The sequence below is a fragment of the Nansenia antarctica genome, assembly GCF_963989245.1.
Source record: "Nansenia antarctica genome assembly, chromosome: 7".
NCBI lineage: Eukaryota > Metazoa > Chordata > Actinopteri > Argentiniformes > Microstomatidae > Nansenia > Nansenia antarctica.
Window position 1 is genome coordinate 4,580,533 of NC_137677.1, and position 22,620 is coordinate 4,603,152.

General features: G+C 49.1%; 1 protein-coding gene across 1 annotated transcript in view; it reads left to right on the top strand.

Moving 5' to 3' along the window:
• Window positions 1–22,620, top strand: part of LOC308161934 (myosin IXB) — a gene marked incomplete at its 5' end in the record, with an annotated part of 55,326 nt that overhangs the window by 21,307 nt on the left and 11,399 nt on the right. The window contains 22 exons of the mRNA XM_080536014.1: window positions 97–231; window positions 2,607–2,728; window positions 3,325–3,466; window positions 4,483–4,678; window positions 5,806–5,884; window positions 6,102–6,194; window positions 8,894–9,007; window positions 10,328–10,367; window positions 10,926–11,048; window positions 11,600–11,680; window positions 12,037–12,147; window positions 12,431–12,547; window positions 13,251–13,400; window positions 14,020–14,180; window positions 14,829–15,105; window positions 15,136–16,169; window positions 16,678–16,753; window positions 17,270–17,470; window positions 18,173–18,291; window positions 19,927–20,033; window positions 21,063–21,247; window positions 21,559–21,666. Of these exons, the coding sequence (XP_080392140.1) occupies window positions 97–231; window positions 2,607–2,728; window positions 3,325–3,466; window positions 4,483–4,678; window positions 5,806–5,884; window positions 6,102–6,194; window positions 8,894–9,007; window positions 10,328–10,367; window positions 10,926–11,048; window positions 11,600–11,680; window positions 12,037–12,147; window positions 12,431–12,547; window positions 13,251–13,400; window positions 14,020–14,180; window positions 14,829–15,105; window positions 15,136–16,169; window positions 16,678–16,753; window positions 17,270–17,470; window positions 18,173–18,291; window positions 19,927–20,033; window positions 21,063–21,247; window positions 21,559–21,666 (3,771 nt within the window). The remainder of the gene's footprint in view (window positions 1–96; window positions 232–2,606; window positions 2,729–3,324; window positions 3,467–4,482; window positions 4,679–5,805; window positions 5,885–6,101; window positions 6,195–8,893; window positions 9,008–10,327; window positions 10,368–10,925; window positions 11,049–11,599; window positions 11,681–12,036; window positions 12,148–12,430; window positions 12,548–13,250; window positions 13,401–14,019; window positions 14,181–14,828; window positions 15,106–15,135; window positions 16,170–16,677; window positions 16,754–17,269; window positions 17,471–18,172; window positions 18,292–19,926; window positions 20,034–21,062; window positions 21,248–21,558; window positions 21,667–22,620) is intronic.

Below are 22,620 nucleotides of genomic sequence, written 5' to 3' on the forward strand. Positions count from 1 at the left end.
GAATAAAGACTTGACATACCTGTAACTCTATTTTATTATGATTACTATTTTTGAAAATACCTGACTAACCGACATACTGTTTCATTCTGTTTGTAGTGTTTGTCTATAGGTGTGCTGGATATCTTTGGCTTCGAGGACTTTGAGACCAACAGCTTTGAGCAGTTTTGCATCAACTACGCCAACGAGCAGCTTCAGTATTACTTCAACCAGCACATCTTTAAACTTGAGCAGGTTAGCTGTCTGTCTGTCTGTCTGTCCGCCCGTCTGCCTGTCTGCCTGTCTGTCTGCCTGCCTGTCTGTCTGCCTGTCTGTCTGTCTGCCTGTCTGTCTGTCTGTCTGTCTGTCTGTCTGCCTGTCTGTCTGTCTGCCTGTCTGTCTGCCTGTCTGCCTGTCTGCCTGTCTGCCTGTCTGTCTGTCTGTCTGCCTGTCTGCCTGTCTGTCTGCCTGTCTGTCTGTCTGTCTGTCTGTCTGTCTGTCTGTCTGTCTGTCTTAATGTCTCTGTCTCTTGCTCTCATGGATCCCATCCCTGTCAGTATATGTACAGGATAAATGCTTCCTGTGTGTGTGTGTGTGTGTCAGGGTTTCCGTTAGAAAAAATTGCCGCCGGACATCGTGTCCGGGAAGATTTCGATTTACCGGACAAACGTGATATATTCCGGTCATCATATTAAAATATAAAAAAAAAAAAAAAAAAAAAACTAATATAGCTGTTTGTCACGGTGATTACTGTTGTGTAGCGGCCTATATATGCCATTTAATGTCTATTTCTCATCCGATACGATTAGATGCGAGCTATATAATATATAATAATATAACATGATTCGCATGCGCGCTATGCCATTATGTCCAGCGCTGAACGGGCGCCTCACTGGGAACTGAACAGACAGCATCGATCAATGAACGGACTCCACATTACGTTAACTGAAGTTTGTTAAATTGTTTGGGATTAATGTGAGTTTTCTATTTTCTCTTTCCAGTTTTACCCTTTTTTTTATCAATAAAACAACGTCATTTCTATAACCAGGTCTCGCTGGTTGGGAAGGCATTTCGTTTAGCTGCCTGTCAAATCATACTTAATCGGACTCGGGAGTATGACAATGAGGAGAACATAACTGTTTATTGAGAAACAATAGGCAGGCTGGGATACGTATATAAAGAAATACCACAATGTCTAGATGTATAACATTTTATTGAACAGTGCAAGCATGTAGGCTTCTGGCGTGACATCGTACCCCTAACGTTCTTAGGGCTTGTTTGAAAAGCTTAGACTGAAAGTTAGTGCCCTGGTCAGATTGTATAACAAGAGGAAGACCGAATGTGGAAAAAAACGTTGTTAAAGCTTTCACCACTGAGCTGGCTGATATGTTACGCAACGGAACAGCTTCGGGAAAACGAGTAGCAGCGCACATAATAGTGAGCAAATACTGACTTCCACTTTTAGTCCTAGGCAAAGGTCCAACACAATCAATTATTACACGTTCAAATGGCTCCCCTATAGCAGGAATGGGATGCAATGGTGCGGGTGGAATGGATTGATTAGGCTTACCCGCCATCTGACAAGTATGGCAACAGCGGCAGTGCTTGGCAACATCCGCCTTCAGTCCGGGCCAAAAGAAATGTTTCAATATCAGCTGATAAGTTTTAGTTATACCTAAATGTCCTGACCACTGGCTCTCATGTGCTACAGATAACACCTGTTGTCTATAACCCACAGGCACAACCACTTGTTTTACAGTATTCCACTCACAACCATTTGCATTAGGAGGAGACCATTTACGCATTAATATCCCATCGTTAAGGAAATAAACTACGTTGCCCCCTATTTCAGATTCCTCACTAGCTGCATGTAAAAAACATTTGTTTAATGACTGATCAGCTACTTGAGCGACACGCAATCGCTCGCCGGTTACAGGCAGAGATAGGCTGTCAGCGGATGGTATGGTAGGACTCGGGGAGGATGGTAACTCTACCACTTTCTCCCTGGGAGAAGCTGAAACAATCGGGTTCTCATCCCTTTCAGAAAAGGCTTGCATAATCACACTATCACAGAGAGAAACATCGCTATCCTCCTCTCTGCCTCGACTCGATTGTGCACGAGTTATAGCGCACACCGGAAACAACCGCTGTTTCGCATAGGCAGCCTACACATTAGGAGTCATCATCATGCCGGTGTCAAATCATATCATAATAAAAGAAATACATAGCCTATATATTCGTCTTTTTTAAAATAGAAGGAATCAGAATGTGAACTTTAGCGAATTGTATTCAAATTGTGCTTAGAGGGAATTATTTTCACCGGACATTTATGTCCGACGAGTTTTCAATTTGTCGGACTTCAACAACTTTTACCGGACAAAGTCCGGGAATTACCGGTTAACGGAAACCCTGGTGTGTGTGTGTGTGTGTGTGTGTGTGTGTGTGTGTGTGTGTGTGTCTGTGTCTGTGTCTGTGTCTGTGTCTGTGTCTGTGTCTGTGTCTGTGTCTCTGTCTCTGTCTCTGTCTGTGTGTGTGTGTGTGCGGCCGCTGAAGACATGTAGACCTGTTGTGTTCCTCAGCCCTGTCCCTCTGACCTCTGACCCCTGACTCCTGCTCTCCCCCCCCCTCAGGAGGAGTACCAGGCGGAGGGCATCACCTGGCACAACATCGACTACACAGACAACGTGGGCTGCATCCACCTCATCAGCAAGAAGCCCACTGGCCTCCTCTATCTACTGGACGAGGAGAGCAAGTACGTCTGTCTGTCATCGTCTGTTACAGTCACATAACCGCTTTCAAAGTCATATAATCCTATTTATACGATCGTACCCTGGTGGAAGTTGTTTAACGGCCTGACATGTCTGCAACCTAACTATAAATATAATATGAAAACTATTATGTTGTCATATTGATCCTGTCTGCAACCTAAATATAAATATAATATGAATACTATTATGTTGTTGGGGGTGGCTGTGGCGCAGGAGGTAGAGCTGCTGTCTAATGATCGCAAGGTTGGCAGATCGGTGGTTCGAGCCCCGGCTGGCCACATGTCGAAGTGTCCTTGAGCAAGACACTGAACCCCAAATTGCTCCCAGTGAGCGGGCCGGCGCCTTGCATGGCAGCTTGCCATCATTGGTGTGTGAATGTGTGTGTGAATGGGTGAAGGAGAGGCCGTTGTAAAGCGCTTTGGATAAAGGCGCTATATAAGTGCAGTCCATTTAACATATTGATCCTGTCTGCAACCTAAATATAATATGAATACTATTATGTTGTCATATTGATCCTGTTCATAACTCCCTCTATCCCTCTATCCCTCTCTCTTCTCTTTCTCCGTCTCCCGTTCACCAGTTTCCCTCACGCCACTGATAAGACTCTGCTGGCCAAGTTCAAGCAGCAGCACCAGGGGAACCAGTACTTTGTGCCCACGTCCGTGATGGAGCCCGCTTTCGTCATACGACACTTCGCTGGGAAGGTCAAGTACCAGGTCAAGGTAAGGGGGTCGTCCACCCACGGCCACGGTCACCAGCTTGACCCGTGCCTTGTTTACCCTTCTACATTCTTCTACTGCTCCGTATGGGGTAGATGCTTTCTTAAAGGTCCGCTATGGAACATTCAAACTACGTCTGACTGACTATGAAAGTAGTGGACATTTCTAAAAGCGTCTCCTGTTCCTCTCTGTGTAAGTCCCCTATTGACCACTTCCTAAATATTTAGCCTTTATTTAACCAGGGTCGGTCCCATTGAGACACAATGGTCTCTTTTTCAAGGGAAGCCTGGCCAAGACAGCAGCTCAACAAGCAAGCAAGTTTCAACAGCACAATTACACAATAAAACAACACCAGATCAACAACAACAAATAGACAAAATACAATTTGATCAGAGCAATAGGATAAAAACAATGGGACTTTCATATAAAATATAAAACAGGAGCAAGAACGATATGAATAAATAGAATAAAATAATGGGACTTTCATACAAAACAGGGGCAAGAACAATACGAGGCTGATTCCAAGTTACTCACTAAGGTTTTTAAATGTTCCAAGAGAAATTAGTTCTTTCAAATTTAGGGTGCTGCTCTGTAATGAATTCCAGGCAGCGGGCGCAAAGTGCATGAAGGAGTGCTTCTTGCCGAATTCAGTGCGAACTTTGGGAACATTTAGGAGGACCTAATTGGGGACCTCTCTGTGTAAAGCCTTCTTTTTGTTCTTCGGCACTTTATTTGCCCTGTCGCACATGGCTGCCTCGTACAGGTCAGTCAGGGTACTACGTTAGATCACGTTTGATCACGCGAGATTTCCGGCTTGGGGAACGAGACTCTAGACTGTCGTAACGATAATCTTTATGTCTGTGGGGTGCTGAAATGGGAATATCGGCACACACCACACACAATACGATCAAGGCTGTTCAATCCAAGATTATTTATTTTTTTAAGATTTAGAAAATCCTTATGTGTGTACCGGGCTTTAGTCCCGTACTGACCTACTTCCTGTTCCCCCCTCGCGGCAGGACTTCCGGGAGAAGAACACGGACCACATGCGGCCGGACATCGTGGCCCTGCTGAGGAGCAGCGACCGCGCGTACGTGCGCCAGCTGATCGGGATGGACCCGGTGGCCATGTTCCGCTGGGGGATCCTCCGGGCCACCGTACGAGGCCTGGCCGCATTCAACGAGGCCGGACGCCGCTGGGCCGCCAAGACCGCAGGTACGACACAGACACACTGTACACCTGGTACACCTGGTACACCTGGCAGAGTAACATAGACTGTACACCTGGTACAGTAGACTGTAGAGACAGTGTACACCTGGTAGAATAGACTGTAGAGACAGTGTACACCTGGTAGAATAGACAGTAGAGACAGTGTACACCTGGTAGAATAGACTGAAGGTAACAGTGAAACCACAGTCACACAGTGGACTGGCAGAGTAGACTGTAAGTACAGCTCAGGAATAGATAGTATAGATACATTAGATATAGTATAAACAGTATGCATCACAGGAATACTGTATTAAGTGAGCAACTGATACAGTACAATTATACAATACTAGTCTGAGTATCCAACAAACAGAATAGCACACAGTGGCAATACATTTTCCATTCAGGGCATTTAGCAGACGGCTTTAGCGACTTACAACAATCAAAAACTTAAACTAGTAAATAGATAAAAACTAGTACTCGGTCGAGATAAAACAACAGTACACACTCCTTGCAACTTAGCTAGCCCACCAGTAAACAACATCGCTATTAGCTAGCCCACCAGTAAACAACATCGCTATTAGCTAGCCCACCAGTAAACAGGTAAGAAGACAAGATGGGTTCAGTCCATCATCTAGGAGTGGAGTGGAGAATAAAGCACAGGCTCAGGAGTGACTGAGCATAGCTGCCTGCAAACCCTATAAGGTTGTGTGCTGTAATGAATTGACATACACATCATATCGACCTGTAATTAGCCACTAAGATCAAGGGGGGGGGTTAGGGTTAGTAAACGTGAGGCTTTTGAGATTTCACATTCTCCCCTTCAAGCCTCAATCCACTCAACTTTTTTTGTACACTGACTTACCCGTTGACGCAGGAGGCTACTCTAATGGGGATTAACAAGATTAACTCTGAAAAATAAAGGAAGGAAAAACAAAAAGGAGAGAATGAAGATCTGTGTTGTTGTTCAGTTGTGTCGTGATGAGCAGTCGTCATGGGGCCCATGTGAGTCTTTTGTCCTTGTAGAGTCACTAGGAATGAGAAGAGTGCATTGTTAACCCTCTGTGCGTGTGTGTGTGTGTGTGTGTGTGTGTGTGTGTCTGTGTTTGTGTGTGTGCGTGTGCGTGTGCTTCTAGGTGTGGTCCGCCCCACTTCCAGGACTCCTCTCGGAGAGCTGCAGAGGTCCAACACCCCCGTGGGGGAGAGGATGTACCGGTAAGACCCCCCACCCCCCCCCCCCCTCCCCTGCCGCATAGCCCCCCCCCCCCCCCCCCCCCCCCCCCCCAAAGTGAGAGATGCACGAAACTGGGAAAGAAAGAAAAACTGGGAAAAGAGGGAAAACCGGGGACGGCGGTCGGTACACTGGTCTTCCTCCTCTCCTTCACTCTGGGGTGACGTTGTTGTCGTGTTGCCCTTCTCTCCCCCTCTACAGACGAGCTTCTATGCTCGATTTCTACTTTGATCACTCTGATGAGCGCCCTCTAGAGGCCTTCGAAGACATCTTTGCTAGCTATGAGAGTAAGAAGTAAGTGGCCTCGGTGAGGAAACACAGGAGGGAGGGAGGGAGGTCAAGCAGGAAGGGAAGGCTGGTCGTTGGGGTTAGGGCTGAGGTGGCTCATACGCTCAGGGGTTCTGGAGTTTCAGCGAGTCGTAGGCTTGTGAGTTACTGAGTTTACTGGCTTTTTACGGTGACGTGATAAGATGATTGGGATAGACGTCCTATTCACTTCCCTCTCTCCCCATCTCTCTCTCTCTCTCTCTCCCCCCTCCCATCTCTCTCTCTCTCTCTCCCCCCTCCCATCTCTCTCTCTCTCTCTCTTTCCCCCTCCCATCTCTCTCTCTCTCCCCCCTCCCATCTCTCTCCTTTGTCTCCCCTCCCTCCCTCTCTCTCTCTCTCCCCCCTCCCATCTCACTCTCTCTCTCTCTCCCCCCTCCCATCTCTCTCTCTCTCCCCCCTCCCATCTCTCTCCTTTCTCCCCCCTCCCATCTCTCTCCTTTCTCTCCCCTCCCTCCCTCTCTCTCTCTCTCCCATCTCACTCTCTCTCTCCCCCCTCCCATCTCACTCTCTCTCTCTCCCCCCTCCCATCTCTCTCCTTTCTCTCCCCTCTCTCTCCCATCTCTCTCTCTCTCTCCATCTCTCTCTCCCTCTCCCCCCCTATCTACCAGGATAGGTCAGCCCTCAGGCAGGTTGTTATTGCTGTGTAGGGCACAGGAAGGTGTGTGTGTGTGTGTACCGTTCTGCCCTGCTCTGATAATCTACTGATTACTGAGAGGAAGCAGGGAAAGCTCTGCACACTAACATGCAGTAGTCAAGTATTAACAACCTTCACACACACGTTTACTTGGTCTTTAGGTGGGAAATGAACTACATAGGGACAGAATTATACTGTTTATCCTTTTATCAAGGAAGGTTACTAGGAGACGTTCAGATGTTCTGAAGGGAAAGATATATAGAGGCATAATGATTTACCAAAGTTCTGTTCTAATATGAACATCCTCAGAATGGTTTTGCCGCAGTCGTTTAACTGATAGTTTGGCCTGGTCTGAAGATCATCCCCTAGCTCCTGTCCCCTTCTGTGTTTGAAGATCTGAAGGGACTGGATCGGAGTACCCATAAGGCTATAGCCACTATTTCTGGAGGCTGTCAATGCGTCACGTTAGAATTATAAGGTTATATCTCCATTTTTGGTCAAAATTTAGTTTTTTTACATAATCTGATCCATTAGGTGTTTATTAATGTTGTGTTGTTGTGGTGTTATTTTTAAAATGTTGACATTTTTTAGTTAGTAATTAATAAAATACAAAGGTTCCATCTCACAAAACATAATGGAATGTAAAAACGTTGACGCTCAATATCTCTGAACTACCCTAAACGGAGATAGAACCTTATCATTCTAAACGGAGATAGAACCTTATCATTCTAAACGGAGATAGAACCTTATCATTCTAAACGGAGATAGAACCTTATCATTCTAAACGGAGATAGAACCTTATCATTCTAAACGGAGATAGAACCTTATCATTCTAAGCTCACGATCGGGCTTCTGCCATTTGTTTTGCTCAGATCCATCTCGTCCCTTCAGAGCTGCGAACAGTGGCCGTCCTGTGTACTGTACACCCCATTTATACTGTACGGTTCCCTTACACCAGGACAACCAGAAGGGTTGTATATATACAGTAGAGGTTGAGTTTAGACCGGGCTAGTTTCTCTGCTATACCTTTACTGACGGCCTGCCCCCCACCCCTTCCTGCCTGACCTCTGACCTGGGTAACCGAACAGTCAGGTAAGTACAGTAATGCATGGGTTCACGTCTGACAGCAGAAGACGACCGTTCACCTTTAACAGCACCAGTCCCAGCAGGCAGTGCAGTAACACCGGCCAGTCCTCTCTACCACAGTAACACCGGCCAGTCCTCTCTACCACAGTAACACCGGCCAGTCCTCTCTACCACAGTAACACAGCAGATGCAGTTCACAGTGTAACACCAGCATGGAGAAAACCAGTCAACCCCACTGAGCTTCGATTACTGCTGCATGCTCACGACAACACTGTCATCATCGACCAGGGTTATGGTGTGTGACGACATCGACACCCACTGTGCACAGTCACTCTGTCTCTGTCTCTCTCTCTGTGTCTGTCTCTCTCTCACGCTCTCTCTGTCTCTCTCTGTCTCTCTCTCTCCTCTCTCTCTCTCTCTCTCTCTCTCTCTCTCTCTCTCTCTCTCTCTGTCTCTCTCTCTCTCCCCCCTCCCATCTCTCTCTCTCACTCTCTCTCTCTCCCCCCTCCCATCTCTCTCTCTCACTCTCTCTCTTTCCCATCTCTCTCTCTCTCTCTCTCTCTCTCTCCATCTCTCTATCCCTCTCTCTACATAAGCAGCATGGTTGGGTGGTCTGTGAAGACCAAGAGTCCCCACATGTTAACGCTAAAGCTCCTCTGGGCATCAGCCTCCCAACCATCCTGTGTGGTTCCTCTTGGGGAAACAGACTCCTTGTTCTTTGTTGGTAGTGGTAGTGGTGGTGGTGGGTGTGTTCTCTCTCTTCCGAGGTGTCCTAACAGCGGTGTTCCTACTCCCCCCCCTCCCCCCTTCCTGCCCACCTACTACCTCCCTCTTCCCTGTCTCCCCTCCTACCCCTCTCTCTCTCTCTCTCTTTCTCTCTCTCCCTACATCCCCTCTCCCGTCCTCCCCCCCACTCTGACTCTGACCATTGGTGGGGTTGAATCAGGGTCATGCATGCCCAGATAATCAGCTCCATAAAGGACTTGCAGTTGGACGGTGAGGACCCTCGCAAGCTGCTGCAGTCCTGGGGTCGCCTGCGGTTCCCCAGACACCTCCTTCAGTGAGTCTGTCTGCTGGCCCCGCCCGCCCACCCCCCCCCCTTGGCCCCTCCAGACCAGCCAAGACCAGCCCAGACCAGCCCGCACCAGCCTTGTGGGCTACAGCCCTGTTTCTACACCCTAACATAGACGCATCCTCCACTTTTACAGAATAATCTCTCACTTAGATCTAGATTCTAGATCTAGGTTCCATTTTTTACATTTACATTTCGGGGCATTAAGCCTTTGTCACACAAAGCGACTTACAACACTAGAAAACTTTAATCGAATCAAAACTAGTACTTAGTCGAGATAAGACAACAGTAACGTATTAAAATATGACGACTGCCCTACTGAGAGGCTCCGCACACACCAACCGACAGTTGAGACTGTTTAATTTGGAATTCTCAGGTTTGAAAATGGTCTGTTAGAGAGACCACACCTCACGATGAACCCTCTTCAGAAACAAAGGACTCCTTACAGGAATCCTAGTTATTCTCACAAAGCCACAAACCCACAACAAAACTGTTTCTGACACGATGACAAGAGGAATGCAACCAAAGCTCGAGAGACACACCGGGTCCCAACATGGTCCTCCTTATTAGGCTGTTTGTCTGTTGTCCATATGGCTGACGTGGCGTGTTGAAGGGACGTGTAGAGCTGAAGATGTTGATGGCTTTGAATACAACAGCTGCTGCATGACCAAACACTACTCACAGGAATCCCCTGGCCGCCGCTATGTAAGCTTGCGAAGTCCTGAAGAGCTACAAAAGCTCTCTGAAGTTCTGCCTCTGCTTATCAACAAACTGTGTCAAACTTATGGTATTTTGTTTAAGCCGCTTGTGACGGTGGAAACCTTTTAGTTTTTTTTTGCACATTCCAGTAAACAGAAGCCCAATGGTACATTCTCTGAATAGTGTCCCAGGTCCTGCTCTGTGTCCTACGGTGTTGGAATCACCCAAAAAAAAATCACACTATAAAGCCATGAGGCAACACTAGCCATCATAAACTCCACATTGGCTCTTAGTGGTGTGTGATTCTTTGCCGGGCTGGCTGTCTGTCTGGCTGGCGGTCTGGCTGGCTGTCTGGCTGGCTGTCTGGATCCCTGGATCCATCTTTCCTCTCCTCTCCACCATCCCATCCCGCCTCCGTGTCGTCGTCCCCCAGCCCCCTGTCATCTCACGTCCATCCTCCAGGTGCAACCCCTCTCTCACCCCCTCACTGACTCAGTGCATGAGACTCACACCCCCCCGACTAACTCTGCTCAGCCCCGTAGACCACAGAGATGTCTCTGAGCTGCTCTCACTGTCCACCCTCCTCCTCCTCCTCCTCCTCCCCCACAGGAAGAACAAGACCGCCAAGCAGAAACAGATCATCCCCAAGGTAAATCATCTGTCATCCTCCGGCAGCGACGCATTAACCACTCTAGATACCGTAGGAGATAGGCTAACGAAGGCCACATGTGTAATCCTGACCACCGTAGAGAATGTGGTCATCAACAAATGACCACTACAAATGAGTCCAGTCTAGAATGGCAACCTTATCTGTGTTCATCTGTCTGCTGTCCTTTTTGGATAGAAACATTTTAGTGCCAAGACGACCAATCGGATGAATGTGACATCTCGTGACGTTAGAATTATAAGGTTCTATCTCCATTTTTGGTCAAAACTTAGTTTTTTTACATAACTGATCCATTAGGTGTTTATTAATGCCTGTGTGGTGTTATTTTAAAAATTTGACATTTTTGAGTTAGTAATTAATAAAATACAAAGGTTCCGTCTCACAGAACATAATGGAATGTAAAAACGTTGACGCTCAATATCTCTGAACTGCCCTAAACGGAGATAGAACCTTATCATTCTAAACTCACGTTATGTTGATGTTTCTGTTATTCTGTAGATGTTGAATGATAATAATAATGATGTTCCTGTCATTCTGTAGAGTCTCCTGGACTCCCGGTCCCTGAAGTTCATCGTGGGCCTCACCCTCCACGACCGCACCACCAAGTCCCTGATGCAGATGCACAAGAAGAAGAAACCACCCAGCATCAGCGCACAGTTCCAGGTACCCATACACCTGCAACACACACCCACCACCCTTACACACACACACACACACACACACACACACACACACACACACACACACACACACACCACCCCTTCACACACACACACACACACACACACACACCTCCAACACACACACACACACACACACACACACACACCTCCAACACACACACACACACACACACACACACACACACATACACCACCCCTTCTCACACACACACACACACACACCACCCCTTCACACACACACACACACACACACCACCCCTTCACACACACACACACACACACACACACACACACACACACACACACACACACCTACCACCCTTTCACACACAGCAAAGTACAACTCAGGCAATGTCATGTATAAGATGTCAGTTATCAAGCCACTGTGGTCATTAGGATCTCTCTATGTTTACATATGACCGTGGCATATCTACCTCAACCTCCACATCAATGAACATGACTGAGGTAAACCCACCGGAGCCTTCTATGTATGTAACAGGTTCTATGTTGACCTGAGTGTGTGTCCCTCAGACCTCCCTCACCAAGCTGCTGGAGACTCTGGGCCGGGCCGAGCCCTTCTTCATACGCTGCATACGCTCCAACGCTGAGAAGGTAACAAGCAAGCTCATGTTACTAATGCTAACGTGGTAGCGTTGGTAGCAGGCTAACGCACAGGAGGCTTGGACAACCACGATGATGATGATGACGATGATGAAGGCTTAATGGTAGTTGTAGTAGTAGTGTAGTAGTAGTAGTAGTAGTAGTAGTAGTAGCAGTAGCTGTTGTAGTTGTAGTTGTAGTAGTTATTGCTATTGCACCACAGCGGCCTGACCTGTTGACCCTTTTTTGTTTTGCGTGTCTGTCTGTCTTCTCTGTCTGTCTTTGCGTGTGTGTGTGTGCGTGCGTGTGCGTGTGTGTGTGTGTGCGTCTCTGTGTATGTGTGTGTGTGTGTGTGTGTGTGTGTGCAGAGGGAGATGTGTCTGGACGAGGCCCTGGTGTTGCAGCAGCTGCGCTACACCGGCATGCTGGAGACGGTCAGGATCAGGAGGTCCGGCTACGGGGCCAAGTACACATTCCAGGTACGGCAGCACACACACACACGCACGCACGCACGCACCTAAACCTAGGTTTAGAAGAAGGTTTGTCCTTCTATCAATGGCCCCGGGCCTGAGCTGGATTACTCTTCCTGCTACGACTGGTGGATTGATGATTCACTCGCTTAGTCAAATGTATTGATTGTAAGTCGCTTTGGAATATGGCGTCTGCTAAATGCCAACAATGTCAAATGTAAAAAATGTCATTGCTCAGGCCGTCGCCGATAGCATCAGTGGGTTAATCCTTTACGTTGACGTGTCCCTGTAGGAGTTCATCGAGCAGTTCCGAGTGTTGCTGCCCAAGGGTGCGTCCAACGCAGACATCTCAGCCCTGTTTGAGAAGATGGGCCTGGACCACACCACCTACCAGATCGGGAAGACCAAGGTTACTAGACAAGCTCTCCTGCACTGATGACATCACTGATGACTTACATTTCATGCATTGCAATTCATTCACCCCTTTCACATACACCACCCCTTCACACACACACACACACACACACACACACACACACACACACACACACACACCACCCCTTCACACACACACCACCCCTTCACACACACACACCACCCCACCCCTTCACACACACACACACACACACACACACACACACACACCACCCCTTCACACACACACACACACACACACACACACACACACACACACACACACCTACAAATGAAGTCTTAAGTTGACCCCAACCCAGAGTTTCCAACTGCCTCGTCCCCCTCTATGGCGCTGTGGCGCAGGAGGTAGAGTCGCCGTCTAATGATCACAAGGTTGGCAGATCGGCGGTTCAAGCCCCGGCTGGCCACACGTCGAAGTGTCCTTGGGCAAGACACTGAAGCCCAAAATTGCTCCCAGTGAGCGGGCCAGCGCCTTGCATGGCAGCTTGCCGCCAGTGGTGTGTGAATGTGTGTGTGTGAATGGGTGAATGAGAGGCCGTTGTAAAGCGCTTTGGAGCAGCTTCGGAGCAGCAAAAAAGGCGCTATATAAGTGCAGTCTATATAAGTGCAGTCTATATAAGTGCAGTCTATATAAGTGCAGTCTATATAAGTGCAGTCCATTTACCATTTGCCTCCAGGTTTACCTGAAGGAGTTGGAGAGGCAGCAGCTGCAGGACACGCTGCACAAGGACGTGATGAGGAAGATCCTGTTCCTGCAGCGCTGGTTCAGAGCCCGTCTGGAGAGGCGAGACTTCCTGGACATGAGACGGGCCGCCGCCGTGATCCAGGTAGGCTGAGTGACTGACTGGTACATCACCTGATCCAGGTAGGCTGAGTGACTGGTACAACACCTGATCCAGGTAGTGTTAATTTTGTCAGGCTTTTTGGTCACTTAGTCTTTGGTGTTTAGATGAAGATGCACACCAGTTCTAGTCACACCAAGTCACCTCCATTTTTCTTAGTTCCAGTCCAGTTGCAGTTGATGAAAACTGAAAACATTCCAGTGCAGTCTCAGTCCACAAAAACCCCAAAACATTTTAGTCAAGTTTTCGTCGCTGACTACGGCTAGACTCAAATGTTTTGGGGGTTTTTGTGGACTGAGACTGCACTGGAATGTTTTCAGTTTTCATCAACTGGAACTAAGAAAACACTAAGAACACACATCATTATTGTGGATAGAAAGATGTTCAGATTATTTGTGAGACACCATTTATTGTGGATAGATAGATAGACCGTTGCTGCCCAAAGTGAGATTGTTGCACCATACAGGTCAGGAGTACAAAGTACACTGGTCATGTTCTTTTTACCGTGGTACGAGTCGGCTTATAACTTGATTCTCTCCCTGCCCCCCCCTCCCTCCCGCCCCCCTCTCCCCTCCCCTCCCCCTCCCCCCTCCCCTCCTCTCAGCGTTCGTGGCGGAGGTACTGTGTGGAGGAGCGTCGGCGCCAGGCTGCCACGGTGATCCAGGCGGTGTGGCGAGGCCACCACCTCAGAGACGTGTACCGCCGCCAGCGGGCCAGCGCCAAGATCATCCAGGCGCTGGCCAGAGGACACTCGGCACGCAGGAGGTCCTGTACACATTTCTTTACATTTACATGGCATTTAGCAGATGTTCCTTTAGCAGAAGGCATTTAGCCTTATTCCAAAGCGACTTACAATCAATACATTTGATTAAGCAAGTGAGTCAACAATCCACCAGTCGTAGCAGGAAGAGTAATCTAGCTCAGGCCCGGGGCCATTGGCAGTCTCTGTGACAGAAGGAAATTTCATTTTTTCTTTTTTAGAAATGTATATAGACACTGGAGAACAGAGAGACAGTACAAGGGGGGCAGTAGAAGTCATAGGAGACACAGTAAAGGGGAAAGCGGGTGTCTTCAGGAGACGCAGTGCTGGGGGGTAGTATAGATGTCTCAGGAGATGCAGTGCTGGGGGGTAGTGGATGTCTCAGGAGGGGCAGTTAAGGTGTAACCCGAAGAGATAGAGGTCTTCAGTCTACGACGGAAGATGGGTAGTGACTCTGCAATATCTCTGAACTACCCTAAACGGAGATAGAACCTTATAATTCTAAGCTCACGATCGTATGAACGCAGGGACTGGTGCCGTTAGTTATTAGTTACAAAATGCTTGACGTTATTCATTTCATGAACTCCCTCTCATTCCTGACGTTGTGATATTGATGTTTTTATCTCACGTCTGAATCTGGTTGGTTCTCACAGGTGTCACTCCATACGGGAGGAGAAGAGGATGAAGGAGGAGGAGGAGAGGAGGCGGGTGGAGGAAGAGGAAGAAAGGAGGCGGGTGGAGGAAGAGGAAGAAAGGAGGAGGGTCGAGGAAGAGGAAGAGAGGAGGAGAGAGGAGGAAGAAAGGAGGAGAGAGGAGGAGGAGGAGGAGGAAAGGAGGAGGGTGGAGGAGGAGGAGGAGGAGGCAGCCAGACTAGCGAAGGAGGCAGAAGAGAAGGAGGAGGCGGCTAGACAACAAAAGGAAGCGGAGGAAGAGGAGGTGGCTAGGAAACAGAGAGAGGCAGAGCAGGAAGAGGAGGAGAGGAGAGCGAGGGAGGAAGAGGAGGCCAGACTGAGGCAGGCAGACGGCGTTGAAGCGGACGCCCAAACACAGGAGGAACCCCAGGTCGTCGTGACGCAGGAAAAGTCCCTAGACGAGACGAAACAAGAGGCCAAGGTGGAGGAGCTGAGGGAGGAGGAGGGAGAGGCCAAAGGTACACAGGCTGAGGCTGGGCCCCAGCTAAAGAAGGAGGAAGAGGAGGAGGAGAGCCAGGCTGGGGGGGAACCAGGAGCAGAGCAGGCCCAGCCCGAGGTGCCCGAGGAGGGGGGGAACCGCCCAGAGGCGGCTGCCCCCCCTCTGCCCTCGGATGGGGACACGGGGGGGGTCCAGCCCGCTACCGACGCCGCCGCCACGTCCCCCCCCGGGTCCTCCGAGCAGAGGAAGCCCCGCCCCCCGGCGCTCCACAAAGCCCCCGCCACCTCCAGGAGCCAGGAGAAGAGAGAGCTGCGTCGCCAGAGGGGCCTGGAGCACAGCCAGAGGGAGAGCGAACGCGCCGCTTCCTCCTCCGTCACCAAGGACGACCCGGCCCCGGCCCCAAAGGTCAAAGGTCAGGAGCTGCCGCCAGGAAGCGGAAGCCAAGCGGAAGTCACCAAGCCTCCGAAGGAGCGGGCGGACAGCAAGGAGCTGGACCAGTACACCTTCGTGGCCTGGAAGGTGAGAGGAGAGGAGAAAGGTGGGAAGAAAGAGATTAAAAGCCAGGGGAGAGAGACTAAAAGCCCCTCCGCTCCCACCACCCCTCTCAAAGCTCCCTCTCCGAGCCCTCTCGTCCGTCCCTCCACGTTGTCCCTGAGCTCCCCCCCCGACTCGACGTCGGATAGGAACGGCCACGGCGAGGGTACAGGCACGGGGAGCCTGACCCGCTACAGCAAGCAGCGCGTGATGAAGGAGAAGGCGGAGAAGTGGAAGGGGAAGGGGAGGCGGGAGGGAGGACAGCCGGAGAGCACCAGTCCTCCCGTGTCGTCACACAGCAGAGAGGACCGGAGGAAGAAACACTCACAGTAGGGCTTCTCATAATAATAATAATAATAATAATAATAATAATAATAATAATAATAATAATAACTTTTATTTGTATAGCGCTTTTCCTGCGAACGTTGCAGCTCAAAGTGCTTTAATCATTATATAATCTTAATGTAATTATTTAGTCATTTAAAGGCAATATTAAAAAGATGGGGGTTTTAGTCTTGTCTTGAACATAATGTGCTGAGGTTGCATCCCTAATGTAAACTGGCAGTGCATTCCACAATCTGGGTGCATAAAATGAGAATGCAGCCTCACCAAATCTCTTCTTTTGTACTCATATCAACCCCTCTTGCTAGTGTCCGCTGTCCGCTGAATTAACACTACTATCCTTTTCATTTGAGGCTATAGCCTTCGAATTCTAATGCATTTCATCCCCTGTACGGTCAAACTCGATGTGCACGCCTCTTCAAAGCACTCTCTGAGATTCCTCGGACTGTTGCCGGTTGGATTTCCACACATCTCATCTGTGTATCTTTCCCTCAGCAGCCGAGAAACCTCCTCATCCTTAGACAGCTTGTCTCCGGGGTCGGAGGGCGCCAGCGCTCCTCCAAACAGAGAGGTAACGTACCCCGCCTCTCTCTGGCTGAACTGTTGTTAACACCGTGTTTTGTGTCAAGTGTGTGTATGTGAACTCGTGAGTTTAGAATTATAAGGTTCTATCTCCGTTTAGGGTAGTTCAGAGATATTGAGCGTCAAAGTTTTGACATTCCATTATGTTTTGTGAGATGGAACCTTTGTATTTTATTAATTACTAACTCAGAAATGTCAACATTTAAAAAATAACACCACACAGGCATTAATAAACACCTAATGGATCAGATTATGTAAAAAAAAAAAAATTTTGACCAAAAATGGAGATAGAACCTTATAATTCTAACGTCACGAACTGTTGTTAACACCGTGTTTTGTTGTCAAGCCTCTTATGTGAACTGTTCTTCTCATTCAGTCCAAGTTACAGTGGGCAGTATGTAAGGTCTGACCAGGCACAAAGGTCAAAGGTCAGACCGTGAGCAGCGCTGATGAGTGACGTCCCGAGTGTGTGTGTGGTTGTGCTTCCCTGGCTCTCTCGCTATAGGTCAGAGCGCGACCTCGTAGGCGCTCCAAACAAAAACGCCGGCTAGCCCGCGCTCGTAGACGCTTGCCAGTTAACTTAAGCCCAGAAATGGAGGACGTGGGGTGCTGGACATTCCCTCTGACCACCATCAGCCCCAGTAGACCCATGCGCCAAAACAACCCCAAACCCAAGTCCAAGCCCAGGCCTAAGGATAAGGATAAGGTAGTAGGTACCACCTAAACTAAATCGCCTGGGGTGCTGTGGTTTATGGTGGCCAGTGTTCCAGTGTTCAGAGTCCATTTTTGATTTCGATTCCCTCAATGCAAAGAGGTGGAATTGAAATTCAAGTCATGAATTTGAAATTTCTTGATGTGAAAACAAAAGGCAATTTTACATTTATGAAGAATCTTTAAACATAACACTCAGACTTCAGATTTACAATCAAGGTGTACTGTAGTAGTGTACAGTATTATATTATGGTATGTTTAGGACTATCGTGGTCTGTACTATCGCCTCAGCTCCTCGCCGTCAAAGGTCAGTGTTCTGACCTGTCCATATGCATGCACGACTATGGGTATTGTTTTGACTGCGAAACAATGTGACGGACTTCTGACGATGATTCGTGTGTGTTGCTTGGGTCAATGAATGGTGAGCTTCGAAGGTTGCTGTTTGCTGGGACGGTGTTTTGCGGGGTTGAATGAATTTCTGGAATATTCTGTCTGCACGGGGGTCGACGCTCGACGGGGTCAATTCATCTCTCATTGTCCCCCTCTCCTAAACTCCAGGACATTCCTTCTATCACCAGATGTTTACAAAGGCTTAATCCCCCCTGAAACAGATTGCGGACGTCTCCTCGACAGGTAGTATACAGTCAGAGTAAACGGTTGCATTCCTCACTGTGTACTGTGTGTTGTGCCGCTGCAGGTCCTGTCTCCTGCAGACGTGTGTCCTGATGGGGGTAAGGCCAGCTCTCTGAAGAGGAAGCCCCACGACGCCTCAGGGCACCAGGACACCGTCTACACCCAGCCCTCCACCCCCGACAGGTAGGCTCACTGCTGCAGGAAAACCACTGGAGGGAAGGGGGGGGTCTTGGCGGCTTATCAGGAGGGGTGTCCAGAAATATAGCCCGGGTGAGCCCCTCAACCAGGTCTCGGGGTGGTAAAAGGGTAGCCCCTCGGCCCCGAGCCTGGTGGAGTGGAGAGGAAATCAACAACCCATACGCCGAAGAAGAAGAAGAAGAAGATCAGGAGGGTTGTCCTGTCTGCACTCTTATTTCCTACCCTTCTCCTGAAGTCTCAGAAGTAGCTACTTGTTCACTCTCCAACGTGGATTCGAAAGGAGCAGACGTGTGTAAGACATAGGGTGGAAAGTGGAAACTCCCTCTAGCTTGTGATTTAATCCAATCATCTAATCATCTAATCATCTAATAGGGCCGTGACAATCTTGTCATTTTGGCAGACGCGTTTACAGCCTGAATGGAGCCTGTTGAAGGTGCCTGCTAACTCGAGGACATCATGGCTGTATCAGCCCAAGTACTACTAGCTTCTTTCAGGTGTTGGTTAAAGAATATTGGTTGTTTGGGCTAAGAAGACAGGGAAGAGTAGATGCAGTTTAATAGACAGATTAACGCAGCAAAAATAATAACCGTAATCCTCATTTACACACTACTACACTGCACTCACACAGACACACACACACACACACACTCACACAGATACACACACACACACAGACACACACACACACACACACACACACACAAACCTATGAGGTCTGACTCAGATCGCTCCATGAGAAACCACTCTTCCTTGTATAATCACGGGAAGCTCCCTCCGGTGGCATGCGGCACACACACACACAGTATTCCCATATATAGACTCTCTACAGCGGCAGTTTGTTATGGGAAGATGGGAGATTCCGGAAATTCCTCAACTTCATTTACTCATGAAACAGATTTGATTCGTTCGTTCGTTTTTTTTTTTTATCGGCCGAAAGTTTTATCAGACTGTAGGACTGTAGAGCTCTGTTTTGATATGATTTGGGAAGGTTACCATGGCAATACAGCAGAGCAATGCAGAGCTTATCGGAAAGTATGTGGGACAAGACACAGAGATGGAGAATCTGACCATAAATCTGTCAACACTCACCCCTCAGATGTTCGGCGCTCGCCTCTCTCTCACCTGTTGAATGTTACAACACACGTGCCATGGCTGTGACACACTTGTATCTGTTAACCACAAGTACTCCAGGGATAGCCCATCCATGATGACATTGTTGAGATTGTACTGTAAACTGTAAACTTGTTCTGTTAACTCATGCCAAGTGATTACACCCAAACCCACCAAAATTGTGTGTGTGTGTGTGTGTGTGTGTCTGTGTCTGTGTCTGTGTCTGTGTCTGTGTCTGTGTCTGTGTCTGTGTCTGTGTCTGTGTTTCTGGAGGAAATTTCCTGAGACTGAAGTCTCCTCCCACATGGTTCATGTCCTGTATGCTTGTGGTCACTCCGGGGGTAAACCAAGCTCTCTCTCTCTCTCTCTCTCTCTCTCTCTCTCTCTCTCTCTCTCTCTCTCTCTCTCTCTCTCTCTCTCTCTCTCTCTCTCTCTCTCTCTCTCTCTCTCTCTCTCTCTCTCTGTCTCTATCTCTCTCTCTCTCTCTCTCTCTCTCTCTGTGTGTTGCAGGTCCACAGGGTTCCTGAGGAAGATCCTGAAGAAGCGCCCCCACAAGGACGCCCAGACGCCAGACGAGTCAGACCCGACGGCGGCCCTGAGCGACCGTGGAGGAGAGGGTGAGCACACCTGACACCTGACACTAGAGACTTCATGACGTTAGAATTATAAGGTTCTATCTCCATTTTTGTCAAAATTGAGTTTTTTACATAATCTGATCCATTAGGTGTTTATTAATGCCTGTGTGGTGTTATTTTTAAAATGTTGACATGTTTGAGTTAGTAATTGATAAAATACAAAGGGTCCGTCTCACAAAACATAATGGAATGTAAAAACTTTGACACTCAATATCTCTGAACTACCCTAAACGGAGATAAGAACCTTATCATTCTAAGCTCACAACTTAGTCTTATTGCTTGGACAACAAACTGTAGGGCCGATGCACACTCAGAGAAAACACAGGTGTATTATTAATATTATTATTATCATCATCCCAGTGGCTTTGTTCATCTAGATGTTTGTTTTCTGGGTAAATAGTGCCCCGTGTTGAATCCTAACAACTTATTTAGAGTTCTCTTACTCTCTACTACTCTGTTTGGAACTGTGTAGCAGTTCTGTGTCTTCAGCCGCTCGCTATTGAAGATAATCAGTGTTTATATTCTATCAAGGGCTCTGCACACAGCGTGCGATTTCTGTTGCGCGTCAACATTCCATGTTGAAGTTTGAATGGAAGTCTATGAGAACATCGCATTTCAACACACACGGCCCCGATTTTAATCGCACGGCGAAAATTCGATTCCATTCATTTTGAATAGTCTCATAGACTTCCATTCAAACTTCAACATGGAATGTTGACGCGCAACAGAAATCGCACGCTGTGTGCAGAGCCCTTCATCCACCCTCATACTCAAGCTATTTCCTGGTATATTCTGCCTACTTCTTTCTTAGTTGTTGCACCCAGCACATCAGTATAATACAGGCAAACTAGCCGTTTTTACCTCAAAATAGGTCAACAGTTTTCATAAATGTTCTTTGTTTTCAGACAAAAAAAAATGTGTCACCTTTTTGGGCCATCACCAGTTTGCATCCCTGAATAATATGAGGTACGTATAACAACATGTCTTCCCCTCTGTCCCCTACCTCCACAGCCCCCTCGTCCTCCCTCCCGTCCCGCTCCCCCCACCCGCCCCACGCCGACGCCGCGCCCCGGCGCAACCCCACCATCAAGATCAGCCGCGCCACGCGCGTGTCGGAGCAGTGGAACGCCTCGTTAGACCGCGAGATCACCAACACTAACGAGCTGCGACACCTGGACGAGTTCCTGGGCAATCAGGTACGACGGCATTCCGGCATTCCGTAGTTCCGTAGTTCTGTCACTCCAGCATTCCGTCACTCTGCCCCCTGTGGTCCCGCCGCTGGGTACGGCACCTCACGTACCTTTGACAGCAGGTGTGAGAGTTGTTAATGAACGGTAGATGATGATGGAGGTGGAGATGCAACTCTGTCATACTCACTCTATGCACGCTCTCCTCCTCCTCCTCTTTCTCCTCCTCCTTTTCCTCCTTCTCCTCCTCCTCCTTCTCCTCCCCCTCCTCCTCCTCCTCCTCCTCCTCCTCCTCCTCCTCCTCCCCCCTCCCTCTGCAGGTGAATGACTTCCGCTCCAGGGGGAAGCAGCTGTCGGCCACAGAGAACATCTTCATCACCGCCACCATGCAGTTCAGAGAGATCATCAAGGGCATGTACTCTCTACCGGTGAGCCTGAACCTCGCTACCCCACCCACACCCCACCCACAGCTAGCTCTGTTTCCCACGGAAACCTGGGACCTGCGCTTCTCTGTAGATGTAGAAATGTACAGTGAGGCCGGTTATAGCATTTCAACCTGCTGTCTCTAGGGGTTTGTGTCCGTTTGTTAGATAGTTAGTACCGCGCCAGATCGATTGGCAACCTAACCAACTCACAGTGGTAAACCATGCATACTGTTTGTATATCACTGCTTCATGACATGGCTGACTCTCCTTCCTTCCCTCCCTCCATCCCTCCCTCCATCCCTCTCTCCATCCCTCTCTCCACCCCTCTGTCCCTCTGTCCATCCCTCTGTCCATCCCACTGTCCCTCCCTCCATCCCTCCCTCCACCCCTCTGTCCCTCCCTCCATCCCTCTGTCCATCCCACTGTCCATCCCACTGTCCCTCCCTCCATCCCTCCCTCCACCCCTCTGTCCCTCCCTCCATCCCTCTGTCCATCCCACTGTCCCTCCCTCCCTCCCTCCACCCCTCCCTCCAAACCTCCCTCCACCCCTCCCTCCACCCCTCTGTCCCTCCCTCCATCCCTCTGTTCCTCCCTCCATCCCTCTGTCCATCCCTCTGTCCCTCCCTCCCTCCATCCCTCCATCCCTCCCTCCCTCCCGCCACCCCTCTGTCCCTCCCTCCACCCCTCTGTCCCTCCCTCCATCCCTCTGTCCCTCCCTCCCTCCCTCCCTCCATCCCTCCCTCCCTCCCTCCCTCCATCCCTCTGTCCCTCCCTCCATTCCTCCCTCCCTCCATCCCTCCCTCCATCCCTCTGTCCCTCCCTCCATCCCTCCATCCCTCTGTCCCTCCCTCCATCCCTCTGTCCCTCCCTCCATCCCTCCTTCCCTCCCTCTATCCCTCCCTCCCTCCATCCCTCCCTCCATCCTTCCGTCCATCCCTCCATCCCTCCGTCCCTCCC